Here is a 14,406-nt window from a genome sequence, read left to right as displayed (position 1 = left end):
ACAAATATGCGATGCAGTCTATTTTAGACTTGTTCTTCTACTTTGTATTAATATGCAGAGACGCTGACTCCAAGCTGCTTGGAGGAAGACTGAGAAACAGTAATTAAGTTGGATGCTTGGTTTTACTTGACTGAACCATCTAGAAACCACGCCAAGAAAAATCTCAAGCATTCATCTTCTGGGCTGAAATATTTCACATAACCAGGCAGGTGTTTTTAAAAATTTAGCTATCACAGCAACCACCACAACTTTATATAAGAGTTATATAAACTTTTTGTGCCACTGGTAGAGCAGGAGAGAAGAGGTAAAAGGAAAAAGAAGAGTGATTTATGTTGCTTCATAAACTGCTGGCAAGCAGTCCTGGCTACATGCACACACAAAGCCCTGAACATCTTTGAAGGTGAAGTCATAACCCAGCGTTCCAAATTTTACGTTAGAGCTTACTATATATAGCAAGTATGCAATAGGTTTCGATTCTGCTGTACATGGTAGCAGTGTGCTTTTTGTGATGAATGGCTAAATGTACTGACACTAAGGGTCTATTAAGATAATAGCAGTAAAATGAAAACCTCCAAAAGCCAGTATTTTTAAGTTTAATGGTTCCACAGCCACAGCTTGGGGGTAGGGGGGATAAAGAGAGGGAAGAAGAATAAAGGATTTTCCAGACTGAAAAAGCAAATGAATATACATATTGTAAACTAGCCTTGTGCAGAAAGGTATATGAAAATCTACAAGCAGTTTTTATAAAAGGTTCTACTCTGTGAAAGGGCTGTGGGCAGGGAGGGGAGATCTGTCCTGAGGAGCCACTCGGGAGGAGGACGGAGCAGAAGACACTGAGCACTGCGGGAGGTGCTCAGCCTGCTGCAGCCCACGGGGACCAACGCTCCTGCCAGGCAGCGCGCAAGCGGAAAGCCCCCATCCCACCACGCGACGTGTTCCCTGGAGCAGGGACAGGGCGGCCTTGGGGGACACGGGTCTCCTTCCCCGCTGCACCCCAGCCCAAGGCAGAGCCGAGCTCGTCCCCACCACCCCCAGCCCCGAAGGGTCCGTCCCTGCCCTGTGCGGGGGTAACCCCCCTCCCCAACCATCGCACGCTCTTCGATGGCATCTCTGCAGCGGTGGAACGCAACGTACACCAGCAAACCTGCTCTTAGAAAACCAGAAATAAGCCGGGGTGCTCACCCCTGTGAAAGACAGTGGAAGGGCTGTTGGTTGGCTGAAGGAATTTGATGTTTATGCAGCTGCAAGTTTAAATATGTTATTGTGGAAGCGAATGGAAAGCAAAATGCAAAAGCACAAGAGATTTTCTTATTTCCAAGAAAAAAGCCGAGGCTGGAGGGCCAAAGCCCACCAGTCTGGCTCTCAGAGGATGTCCTACACGTGGGCCCACTGCCCCGGCTGAGACCTGTGCTCAGCACCCCGCAGGCAACGCTGCAGCCTCGCTCCAACTTCCCGGCCCTGGGACAGGCTGTCCTTAAGAGAAAGGCAACTGTCCTTCACTCTGGGCTACGGGCAACCACTCTCCTCACACTCTGTGCTTCAGGCAGCCACGGCGAGGGCTCACCCTGGCTCCCACCCCATGGGACAGGGCTGCCGACACGGCACAGGGGCCCGCGTACCAGGTCAGGCTCCACGGGGACGTAACGCTGTCCGTTACCCCGGCATTGCCAGAGCTCAGGTCTGGTCACGGCTACCTTCTGCCAACAACAGAGGCCTGCGGTCATAAAAGCACGAGGAGCGGAGGCAGGCCAGTGTCTGGTGCTTTAAAACCAGGCAAGAGTAGCTCACCAAGCACCCAGCCCCAGCGCAGACATCTTCGGAGCGTGGGCAGTGCAGGCAGCAGCTCGCCATACGGGACATGCAAGCAGAAGCTGCAAAGCAGTATGAGAAGATGCTGAGTGGGCACTTTTCTCCTAGCACTACTCTAAATCAAGAGTTCTTACAAATTTGACTTCTGCAGGTTGCTATCTTGCCTGTTGTTTTTCCAGAAACCCTGTTTTACTAGTCAGTTAATGATAAGCTTTTAATAAAGTATTTTCTTTGCAAAAGAAGTATAAGGACAACATGGTAGAAACATAAAAGTGATCATACCAGCTTTTCCAACCCAACTTAAAAAAAAAAATAAAAATCCAACTGCTTCCAGTTTTATATGCATCCACAAATCACCTGAATTGTACGTTTTTTCCAGTAACTACCCTCCATGCTTTGCAGAATAGCATCATGTGTCAGAAGCCAGAAACTTTCACAACAGAAAGTGTCAACAGCCACAAACTTCTGCCATGCCCAGGATTAGCAGAAGCGGCATTAGCAAAGCACTGCTGCCGAAGGCACCTCCTGGGCTCTTGCTCTTGTTCTGTGTTAGCGACAACAAGCCCTCGTGCAGCTGCCCGTGAAGCCGCAGCACGGCGGATTTTACAGTGGCAACGTGCAGTATTACCAGTCAGATGTCTGCTCTTCAAAACTACTTTAACTGATATAAGGCTGTACTGCCTTGAAAAGGCCTTAAAGCTTTCAGATATTTAACTGCAGCTCAAGTGTCATCATGGTCCTAGGACTCAGCAACTGCAAACATCAGTGAAAACTTAGGTTACGCCCTTCAAGAAAGAACAGCTGGTGAGCAACTGAAGGAAACATTTCAGTTCTACCTTAGGGAAATTCAAGGAAAGCAGTAAAATTCAATCCTCCTGAATAGAGAGAATTAGGTAGAGGGAAAGTCTCCACAATAACGAGCTGTTTTACAATCGAGGTACCAAAACACTAGACATGCTGGTCTAATCAGCAATCTAAGTAAGCGTGACACATGGAACATGGGAAGTTGTTTTTTTCTGCTTTTCTGGTTTGGAGCAACTGCAGTTGTTTATCCAACATCATGTCATCTCCAGACAGGCAGGCTGTGCTGGCAGTTCACCTTAGGCACATGTAAGGCAGAAAATCACCCGTGGAAAGCCAGCTGCAGGAGGCTAATGAAACGGCGAGATGCGTTAAACGTACCTACATACCCATACATACGTGCAGAGGCTTGGCCGAAGCGTGCAGAGGGAAGGGAGGGTCTGGTCTAATCCAGGCCATTCACCATTTCCTTCTCATTCTCAACATGTTCTTCTTTCCCCCAGCTTACAGACCTGCTCCAGCCCTTCCTGCTCTGTACCCACAGCTCAGGTCCCCGCTGTCTCTGCAATAGCACAGGTCTCCTCCAGATTAAGTGCTTCTTTTCCTCCTCAAGGCCTTGCCCCCAGTCTTCCAGACTGCACCTTGCCCAGGCGTTACCACCAGCACATCCGCAGTGTTCTTACTGGTAACAGCAGGCAGCGTCTTCCTTTGGCTAAGACGGGACTGGGCAAACATCCCCCCATTTTGGGTTCCAGGCCTGGCCTCTGAGCTGCTCGTGGCCCCAGGCTTCCCTACTGTGCACGGCCTGACCACCGTGGCCAACCCGACCGAGCCAAAGCCAACTCAGCTCTGCTGCTCCTTTAAACAGCGACTGTTGGTACAGGGGCAATGGATTTTGACCATGTTTTTTTCCCTGGCGAGGACTGTATTCTGGACATCAGGTTTATTTATACTCCAGATCTAGCTAATAGGAATTTGGGTCCAATCCAAACACTCCTGATATAATGAAGTCTTTAGCCAGAGTTAAGCAGCATTTGAAGGGGCAAGATCAAAGATGAAGCTTAAATGCTGCTGCTGCAGTTCTACATTTTCACTCGCTTGAGTGCCCAGTCATCCAGACACCTTGGGCACACAGGACGAATATGCCACCCTCTGATTTCTTACTCCAGCCAGGCTTGCCGAGACGGAATAACAACTCAAGCAAAGAAAGTCCTTCATCACCCTCAAGGAGGTGGTGAAGTGCCATCATGACAGAGGGTACTTCCCCTCAGGATGACACAAGGATGACCACCACAGTCCCACTGCACTACAACAGCTTAGACACTGAAGCACAGAGAGTCTCAAGCAGGAGTACCACCGGCTGGCACACACACAGTCCTTGTAGCGTGAAAAAGAGCAGAAAAATTTAGGGGGCAACATAATGAACCACACTGTATAAAGCGAGACCTTCGACAGGAAGACTCCGTAATGATTAGTTACGGTTTTCAGTCAGAAAGTTAATCCCTCCCCTTGTTTAACCGCATCACAGATGAGGTCTTGTCTAGATAGTGGTGACTGGAAGGTTGCGAAACAATTCTAGATCTTATTCAAGTTGCTGGATTTTTCCCCATGGACTTCACGGAGGGCAGCGTCCTAGGCAGCATCAACTGAAACTACAGATGGTATTTCTACTCCAATCACACCACATCCTGTATTTTTAGGCACCAAATTTTCATCCTGGGCAAAGTTTTGACTGTTTGATGAGAAAGGGAGTCCCATCCCCCTCCATGCTTGTGACCAGTAAAAGCAAAACATGGAGGCACTGCAACGAATCATCTCCCACGTTTATGTTCCCACCTCATGTCCCACCCCCATGTCCTCAGACAAAGAGGCTGCAGGTGAAGCCCAAAAGAACTTAATTTGATGACCCAGGCTATTCCCCAGCAACACACCGACATTTCAGCCACAAGTGCTATGAGAAGTATTGAAAAATTGTTCCCCAGTTAAAGACAGTTTTTGGTACAATCGTTCTGAAGATCCATAAAGAAAGTGTTTTCATAAAAAATCCAGAAATCCATACCAGAGGGGTCAGAGAAACTGCAGGAGAGCAAAGGGCCTCCAAGGGCCCTCAACTGTTATGGGGAACTGCTGGGCATCCATATTTAGATATGATACATACAATCTCAGTTCCAAGAAGAGTTTTAGTTCTTTAAACCAAAAGATGTTTCAAAGAAAGTCTAGGAGCTATTTAGCTCTCCAGCCACACAGGATTAGTTTCGACACAGAGTATCCTCAACACTCACCACATCCTAGCAATAAACGGTGCTAATACAGGGCTACAATTTTATCCGCTCTCTGAACAAGTGACACTTGCTTCCTCACAGCTGCTTTGTACTCCCCCCTGAGAGTGGGGGCTCCAATTCCCATGGTCCCCCCCAAAGGCTTGGAACTAGAGGTTCTTCTCACCTCTGAAATCACCGCCAGCGACTAACAGTGAGGCATTTAAGTTTAACACCTGTCAACCTCAGTTTTTATGGAGAAGCAAATGCAAACACACAGCGGAATGTACATTAAAAAGCACAAGGAGGTTCTTCACAGGAAGCATTAGTCCAGCAAGCACTCACCTGATACTGGAGGCAAAGTTATGTCTCAAACTGTGTTAAGAGATCTCTTATTTCTGGAGTCAGATGCTCTACTGCCTTTGCAGCTTCTGTGATAGCTTTCCGATACATCCCTTTCTTCTTGCGATTAAATCTCAGTTTGAAAAATTCAGAGAAAGGAGAGAGTTTTGAAACAGATAAGAATGAAGTCGTTGGAGAACCAAACCATGATACTTTAGCTTCTCGCCACGAAGGTTCCCCATTTTCCTTCTGGCTAAGGTTTATGTCAAGAACACGTGCTGGCCACCATGGAAACCCATGAATCTTACCCCAAACAATATCCCCCACTGAAACAGTTCTTCCATCTTCTGTGACACATTTGGACACACTTTGGGTATGCAGTCTGACTGTCAGTGGCGGCACAATTTTACGCTCATCTTTTGAAGATGAAGAGACAGATGCATCATCACCAGGCAAAAAGTCACACATTTCTGGTGATGTCACTTCTGAACTAGAAGACTTGGATTCGTCTAGACTGTCGTTACTACACACTGATAAACTAGAAGAATCTGCTTTTCTTTTACGATAATTCATAAGGAAAGCCAAGTTATCATGTCCATCTTTACCCTGGGGAAATCTTTTAAAGTCATCGTCTTCACCTGAACTCCCTGAAGATATCTCAGCTAAATTTCTGTCTGTGGATTCATCATTGTAAAAGGCGCCTGGATTGGACTCCCTGCTGTTCTGAAGGACGTTTATTTCGTCAATCAGTTCTGCCTTATAAATTGAAACACTCTGACCATCATTTATGCGATGGGGCTTCAGCCGTATCTTTGGGGGTGGGACATCCGCACTGGAATGCACCGGCCGCGTGAGCTTCAGTTTTGGAATGGAAGCAAGCTGGCTGCCTGCTGACTTGTCCATTAAACATTTGGTTTCTCGACACCGTTCAGAGTCTCTGGTCTCCTCTTGGTCCTCCCCTCCATTCTGCAATATTCGCTCCGGACAAAACGGTTTGACTGAGCCGTGAACCCGGGATGGGATTTTTACAACTTCACCTTTCCCCTGTGGAGTACTGTAGGATATTTTTATAACTGGCGTTCGATGGACTAGTTCCCCAGAAAACTTGTCATCCTCTCTCTTCTCTCTTTTGTTCCTTTTCTCCACATAGTCGGAGTCACTGTGCTTTTTCTGCTCTTTGTCCTGAATGCTCAGCTTCCTCCTGGTTTTAGCATTCTGCCTGGCTGTGTTGGCATCCTCGGGGTTCAGAGTGTTTTTACACTTCTCACAGAGCACCTGCCTCGGCCGCAGCCTGATCGTGCTCATGATAAGCCTTCCCGGGTCTCTATTCCGCGACAAACGCCTCCTCGTCCTCTTTATAGTCCGTGGCGGCGGCTGAGGAACCCACTGGTTGTACGTGTGCCGCAGCCACAGCGGGCGGGGAAAGGGAGCTCCCTCGAAGTAGGGGGGGTAAGGAGGGAGGCTGCCAGGCGGTGGGGGAGGCAGGAGCGGGGGTACTTGCTCATCACCGTTCCCCCTGGGAGGTTTTTCTGCAGCGGGCTGCAGCTCCGTCTTGCCTGGCGCAGCATCTCTGCCATCAGCAACTCCATTAGCACAAGCGTCAGCAGGAGGGTCCTCATGCTTGGGAAAGGAGGATGGGAGACAGAACAATCCGGACCTAAAACGGGGCGAGAGGACAGGGAGGGAAAGAGACAAAGGGTAAGGATGTTTGAAAGTTGCTTCTCTGGGAAGACTGCACATAACTAACATGTTAGTTTCTTTAAAAACAACCAACCAACCAACCCCCTCCCACAACTTCAACATACCAAGAACGCAACATTTTCCCTTGACTTTTAAGACAAGGCAGCCAATTCTGCCACTGAAAAAAATAACAGTGTTTCAAAATTTAGGAAAGGTGTCCTACTCTCCTGCCAGAAAAGGCACAGCGATCAAAATCCCTATTTCCATGAGCAATTTGCACAAAGTTTTACTCTAAGAAATTTTATCAGGCAAAGCAGTTTATTTTATCAGCAGGCTGGTGAAGCCACGAGGAGTGCTGTGATACAGATTACACAAGCCTGCTGGGAGCTATTAAACTTCCTTTCTTCACGCTGTACTTGCATGGCTGATTTTTCAGCTTCTCATTAAAAATCTGAGCATCTTGACTCGGGTGGGTAACTTGCACGTTCAAGCCACGGGTTCACCAGCACACAGCTCTGCTCCTCTGCCCCCTGTCTCTCCACATGTGACTTTATTTGTTAAAATAAGGAATACACTGCTACTTCAGAATAGCAAGGTTAAGAATGATGATCACTATTGTTCAGTGCTGAGTCTCATTACAGGCTGCCAAAGTCTGGATACAATATCTTGCAGCTGTATTGGCAAAAGCAAACCCTCTGAAACACTGAAACTCACAACCGCGATTCACATCTCTGGGTTTCTGCACCAGAACTTATGTCCTTGGCCTGACATTAGAAACATTATGCTAACACAGCACTTGGACAAATATTTGCCCTGAAACACTGACTCAGAGCAGGCAATGCTCGCTGTCTTGGCTTTCCAGAGACACTTCTGTAGAGAGTACACCGTCAGGGAAGTGTTTCAGCTTTTTTAATAATAACAAAATGCTGTACCGGTGAGCCATGAAGAAGCCAGAAAGAGATGGAGAACAGTTACAGACCAAACACTAGTTTTAGTTGAGGATGCTACATTCCCCATTACCCTCCTCACTAGCCATCATCTTCCTTCCAACCACTAGCAAGGGAGGAGCTTCTTGGCATTAAAGAGAAGGACTCTGGCAACCGTGACACAGAAGGGCACCGAAGAGAAGCTGAAGGCGTCCACTCAGTCACACATCCCCTCACCAACAGAAGCACAAAGTCACCGCTGTGGGTTTGCCACGACAGAGGAGCCTCCCCCCTCCCCCCGGTGCCCTTCCCAGCTCTGCCCTTGGGCCGCCCCACTCTGCGGCGGGAAGGACCCTAAAAACGCCACTGCCCCTCACCAGGCACTGACGAGGAGGCGAGAGTCTCCTTCCCCGGAGCACCAGCAGCGTTAGCAAAGGTCACGAACCATCCCAGGTCAGAGACAAAAACCAGCAGGGCTGTTCAAGCAGGTCACAGGAAAAGGGGGAACACGGATCCCACTTGATAAGGCTCTAACCCACTGGCTTCATTCTCCTTTTCTCAGACAACTACAGACTGTCTCTCTGTCACCTGATTTCCATGAAGACTCCCACCTCGTTTAAAAATAAAGCTTGCATAAACAAAGCAAGCCGGAATTAGTCTGATTCTGGTACCAAGTCACTGCCCTTCTCTGAAATAAAAAGACCCAATGAGTTATCTGGACTCTGGAAAGTCCTTTCTCATTATTCAAAGAGTAAGAGTGCAAGAACTTGCTGTTCAGATGACAGCTTAGTTCAACTGGGAAGCTCCCAGTTCAAATGCTAGCCAGTCAAGAGGATTAAGCTGTTGAAACCACATAATTTGGAACAAAATGTTTTTGTTCTAAGAGGTGGGTTTTTTTTAACAGAGACAACTGAGAATGTAGGTGTTTTTCAAACGACAACTGAGAAAGCAAGTACAGTTTGTACAGCCAAACAAAGATGTCAGCATCGTTCATAAAACAACTGAAAGTGATATCACTTCCGAAGGCCTGGCTATAAATTTTGGTTATTTTATGCAATGAGATTGTATAATCTGATCGCACTAGAAAACTGTGCAAGTCCATTCATCACGTGGACACAAGCCCAGCTCCCTCTGCTCCCGCAGGCGAGCCCAGATCCTGCCTGCTCAGAGCCAGGCTGTGGAGAGCAGGCAGGTCCATCAAATCCACTTCCTTCCCCAGGATCCAGCACGGCACGAAGCTTCTCGCTTGGCAGAAGCAAAGCACTCAAAGGTTCACTCCCCGGGATGATTTATGCTTGTGAAGTTACCGTATTAGCACATCGCAACCCTGCTAAGTCTGAAACAGCCCACCTCGCCCTTCAGAGCAGCATAGTGGCTGTTAAGCCATTTTAAGCAGAAGCCTGTCAGGCTGGGGTCCTGCCATTTTAGGCTTGCCACAGAAATACAAGAAAAAAGACAGTGAGGAAGAGCCCCTCACAGCAGGGCCTCCTCACCCAGACTCAATCATCGCCCTGTGCCGATTCACCAGCTCCTCAGCTGAAAGATGCAGCAGCACCAGCGGTGCGAGGGAAAATCCACCGCCTGCCTCGTCCAAGGGTTCTGCAGCCTGCCATCTTGGACAGCAAAGCACCTCAAGGTTCATTTTCGACGGCAGCACCTTCCACAGGGCCAGGCAGTGGCTCTGTCAGGGAGGGCCACGGCCCCGCAGCTCCTCCAGCTCCGGCCCCACACCGGTGCCCAGCACCCCACCGCAGCCAGGGCGCAGTGGCGATGGACATGCTTGCTCCCAAGGCGCCTCCAGGTCTTTTCCTTCATCCTGGAAGCGTCTCCAAAGGCTAAGAGAGCGGTTTTGCTGAGCAAGCATCCCCTTCCCAGGCTGCCTACCACGCCAGTCCTGGGCGGAGGCAAGGGGAGTCCTGATGTTCCGACCACCTCCCCACGCCATTACGTGTCCCCCCAACCCTACGTCTCCATCACAGGGGGGCAGGAAAACAGTCGCAGAGAGGGCAGGCACAGACATCTCTTATCTCGTCACCGTATCGCCCAGCGCCAGCACAAGCCAACAACCGCCACCGCCCAAGGCTGCTTTCGGTTTCTCTATCCCTCCACCCCACCGACAGGGACGCGCTGAAAGACTGAGCTCCTCCAGGCTCCTCCAGCCGTGGGAAAACCAACCAACAGCGATTACGTCTGACCCTGGGAGCACGTTCGCCGGCTGCCCTGCCCGCAGCCCCTGGCGCTCCCCCCTCAGCCAGCCCGAAGCCACCTTCCACGCAGCACGGCTCCTTGTAAGAGGATTTAGCTCCGGTGTCTTTCCACCCACTGCAGAACAAGAAACGTTTCAACTGACACACTTTGCTTTCCAGGAGCGGCTCACTTTTACCACAAGGAGAAATATCAGTTTCACGAGCTTTCCCTACATCCCCCCCACTTTTTTGCACAGATGTGGATGTAATGTATTTCTTCACTCTGCTCGCTGTCACTCTTGATTCTGCGTACCTGAACCGATTCAACTGAGATGACGGTGCCCGAGTTTGGGGCGTCAGTGCACGTGCAGGCGTTACAGGCATCAGGAGATACTGCAGAATGCGATTTCACCCTGCCTATAATCTTCCTTTCTGAGGCAGGTGTAGCCAAAAGGACTAAGTTACCTCAACCCAACCTCTGCTTGGAACAGAAGACATCGTCCTCCAATTTATACTCATGCATAATTAAAAACCAACTAATTATAAGTTCCATTGCAAGAAAATTGTCAAGCCTTGTTCTCAAAAAACACTTTAACTGCAGTCAAAATGCATTAAAATCTCATAAGCGTGGATGCTTCGTACTGTCTAGAAGGGTGAATTTATTAGAACAAAATAACCACCAGTCACCCGGTAATAAGTACTGGTGCTTGCTACATGCACTATCGAGGCTGCGGGCAGAAAAGGATGCCTGTAGGAAGCCAATAACCATTTTTTCTTCAAATAATTCCACAGCTGTTGGAAAAATCAGGCACGCATTTTTAACTACATCCCACTGCTCCCAAAGGCACAGGGGAAAGGCTGGAGGCAGGCACGCACACCGGCACGCAGGGTAGAAGGCAGGCTGCAGGCAGGCTGCAGGCAGGCTGGCTCCTGCCCGCAGCCACTCCCGCTTCCCACGCAAGCTGCCTGCAGGCCGAGCCCCCGCAAACCTGGGCAGGCGGTTTCGGGTTCAAACCTGCGCTTGTTTCTTTGCGGCTAAAATAACGGGAGTCTGGCGGGTGGCGTCTGGACGGAAAGGGATCTCCTGGCTACCTGGGCACTCGGTGTCCAGGCCAGCTCCTGCTCAGCTCCCTGTGCCACCCGCTACGCTTTAGGAGAAACAAAACAGACTCATCCTCTATGTAATGCTAAAAGCAGCTTAAAACACAAAAAGCCAAAGAGCCACCATAGACACTTTCCCTCTCTTTTGGGGTCCCCCCCTCTTTTTGTACAGGTAAAACAACCCACTCCGGTTGCTCCCCTCCTGCCAGTCCCGTCCTGCTGCCCACAGTCCCCGTGGGGGGGGGGCGGGGGGGCAGCCAGAGACCGCTCCATCAGCAGGGAATGGGGAGCAGGAGGGGAAACCGTTGCGCCACGTCGCTGGTTTGGGGCCTTCAAAGTTGCACACCAAGCTGACAAATTCCTGCGGCCTTGAGGACACGTCTCGACCTTTGCCTTCCAACCACCAGCAGACCGACTCCTGCACTCTGCTGCTAATGTGACGAGCACGATCTCTTCTTCCCTCCACGTCCCAAATTTATGGCTGCTGCAGCGGAGAAGGAGTGTTCAGGCTATTCCTCACACTCACTTGAAGTCACTGAGGTCCCCGGGAGCCAGGCACTCGCCTGACCTATGACACTTCCTTCCTGTTACCCGGCCACAGCCAGAGGCCAGGGCTCCCCAGCCACACATCGGCCACCATGTCACAGGCTCGCCGTGGTCACCAGGGCCCAGCCAGCGCTCAGGACCACCGCAGACGGGACGCGGCCCCAGCAGCTGCTCCACACAACACCCGAAGCAGGGAGAGCTCCTGGCCCCTCGGGGAGAGGCTCTCCCCCCAGGGCTGCAGGAGGCTCATGGAAGCTGAGATTTCTACCCAGGGCTCCTGGAGAGAGGCGGGATGTGCTCCCGCTCCATTGCGGCCAAAAAGAGGATTAAAATGCAGTGCCAGGTGGCACCCAGAAGCTGGACTGCTCTTCCTCCCATTTCTCTACCTGAAGCAGTGCTACCGTACCAGCAGGCCATGAAACTGGCCCGCTCAAAGGTTTTTGCTTCTTTTAAGGAGACGAGAGGGAGCAGCAATCCCATCCCTGTGTGAGCTCAGGGGCAAGTGGGCCTGTCTGAAGGCTCACCTTCCGCCACTGACAAGCCTGATAATTCCTGGGGTGGGTGGGAGGAGATGGGGGCACCTACCCTACTCGTGAGGTATAACACATCACAAACCCCTTCATTCTGCCCTCCCCATTCCGCTTCAAGCCAGAAAGCAGGACGCTGCTCCCGCATCCCCACTGCCGGTGCAGGCAGTCCCCAGCCGGGCCGCAGGTCTCCTGGTCTCCAGGACGGCAGCAGAATGAGCACCAACCCTTGGAGACAAGTCCCCGGTCCGGCGGCCGCGGGCCGTCCGCCGCCCTCCCACCGCAGCAAAGATCAGCGTTACCGGCGACGGGCTCCGGAAGCGCCTTAAAGCCTGGGAGAAAACACCCGTCTGGTGGTTTCTTGGATCCACGGGGGGCAGAGGGGACAAAAAGAAGACAAAAATCACGGAGAAACGTTAGCAGAAAAAAACCCAGGTAAAAACAGTGCATGTTGTCACGAAGGAGGAAGATGATGGAATGTGAAAAGGTGGAAAGAGCCCCGGCTGTGTGACCCGACAGAGGAGATGCCTCCTGCTCACTGCTCTGGCTGGAACCAGACACCGAGCGGGGTTTATAGACTCTTAATAGAGTTAGATGCCTGAATACTTTTGAAAATCTGGCTCCAATTTTCCGGGAGAGCCCTGCGAAACTAAATAAACTCTGAAAATTAAGTTCAGAAGTCTTGCTTCATACATCTTCGAAGAAGAATTAGAGAGGTGAAGCTGGCTGCACCCCTTCCCAGCACTAACCCGACCATTCCTCAAGCAGACCGAAACCAAACCCCTGGCCTGAGCTTGACCAGCGCAGGGCAACGCTGCCCAGCTGCGGCGTGGCCGTCCCGGGGCAGCTGTGCCACCCCTCTGCGTGCTTCCAGGGGCTTGGAAAGTTCGTTTTGTTTGGGAATAACGCATCTGCCGCGCGAGTGTGTCCCTTTCAGGCACCGGCGTCCAGAGGTGCCCCCGCTGGTCTCAGAGGGGCCCTTGGCCCGCCGGGGCCGCGGGGTCTGTCTGCTGCTGTCACAGCAAAACAAGAGACCGGAGGGAAGATGCTCCAAGACCCACCAGAAATCACCGCCGCGGCCAGCCGCGGCTGCGGGGCTCGGGGAGGGGGGGGTGTGACACGGCGACAGGGAGGTGCAGGGCGGCTCCAGGGACCGGCCGGACCCGCTTCGGGGCCGCTGGCGACGGAGGGGAGAAAAGGGGAAGAAAAAGCCAAACGCGGCCAGGCTGCGGCCTCCCCCCCGCTGGGCCTGTGCCGGGGCACCGGCCCCGCCGCCCGCCCTCGGAGCGCCGGCGGGCCCAGGCCGAGGCTCAGCACGGAGGGGCCCGGGCGGCCCTGCCTCCCCCACCCCCGGCTGCACCGGCCCCGGCAGGAGCGGGACGGTACCGGTACGGCCGCCCCCGCCAGGCCGGGCCCCGCTCCCCCACCCCGGGACGCTTTGTTCCCGCCGGGCCGGGCCGCCCCGGGCGAACAAAGGGCGAGAGCCGCGGGCGGCGGGGGCAGCGCGGGGCCTCCGACCCCCCGGCTGGGCCCGCTCCCCCCTTCCCCGGTGCGTCCCTCCCCGGTGCCGGTGTGCCCCCCGCCCCGGTCGCGGTCCCCCAGCCCGTACTTCTTGGTGCAGTCGAGCAGGACGCCGGTGAAGCGGCGCTCCCCGCAGCTCAGCGTGACCACCAGCGTGTCGTTCACCATCTGCTCCACCAGCACCGGCAGCCACGCGCCCACCCGCGGCGACGACGACGACGACGACGGCGGCGGCGGCGGCGGCGCCTCCTCCGCCGCCTCCTCCGCCGCGGCCGCCTCGGCCATGCTGCTGCTGCCGCCGCCGCTGCCCCTCCCCCGCCGGCGGCGGCCGCTGGGGCCGGGCCGGGCCGCGCCGCGCGATGACCTCACGGTGCGCGGGCGCCCCGCGGCCGCCGCTGCCGTCGGTGCGTGACGTCACGGCGCCGTCCCCCCTCCCCCCCCCCCCCCCCCGCCGTCTGCGGGCGGCCCCAGCGCCCCCTGCGCGGCCGGGCGGGCACGTGCGTGGCGGGAGGGGCGGGGCGAACCGGGAGGGGCGGGGCCAGAGCGCCGGGACGGCCACGCCCGCCCCCTGGCGGCCGCGCCGAGCTCCCGCCAACACCCCCACACACACCCTCCCCCCCGGCTGGGGCGGGCAGCAGCCTTGGCCTTGGCCTTGGCCTTGTGCTGGGCCTGGCCCCCGCGGTTGTTCCCGCGGCCTGGCATGCCGTGG

At 53.2% G+C, this 14,406-nt stretch overlaps 1 protein-coding gene across 2 annotated transcripts in view; it reads right to left on the bottom strand.

The window, feature by feature from the left end:
• The window catches only part of PWWP2B (PWWP domain containing 2B), a 54,386-nt gene extending 40,380 nt beyond the window's left edge, over window positions 1–14,006 (bottom strand). For both annotated transcript variants that reach the window (XM_074875609.1, XM_074875608.1), the window contains exons 1-2: window positions 13,786–14,006; window positions 5,214–6,867 (exon numbers count right to left, since the gene is read on the bottom strand). In XM_074875609.1, coding sequence (XP_074731710.1) covers window positions 5,232–6,867; window positions 13,786–13,982 — 1,833 coding nt within the window. In that variant the 5' untranslated portion in view covers window positions 13,983–14,006 and the 3' untranslated portion in view covers window positions 5,214–5,231. The remainder of the gene's footprint in view (window positions 1–5,213; window positions 6,868–13,785) is intronic.
• Window positions 14,007–14,406: the final 400 nt, after the last annotated feature.

The sequence above is a fragment of the Strix uralensis genome, chromosome 7 (genome assembly GCF_047716275.1).
Source record: "Strix uralensis isolate ZFMK-TIS-50842 chromosome 7, bStrUra1, whole genome shotgun sequence".
NCBI classification, from domain to species: Eukaryota; Metazoa; Chordata; class Aves; order Strigiformes; family Strigidae; genus Strix; species Strix uralensis.
Note: the sequence above shows the minus strand (reverse complement) of the source record. Positions and strands in the feature narration are given on the sequence as shown.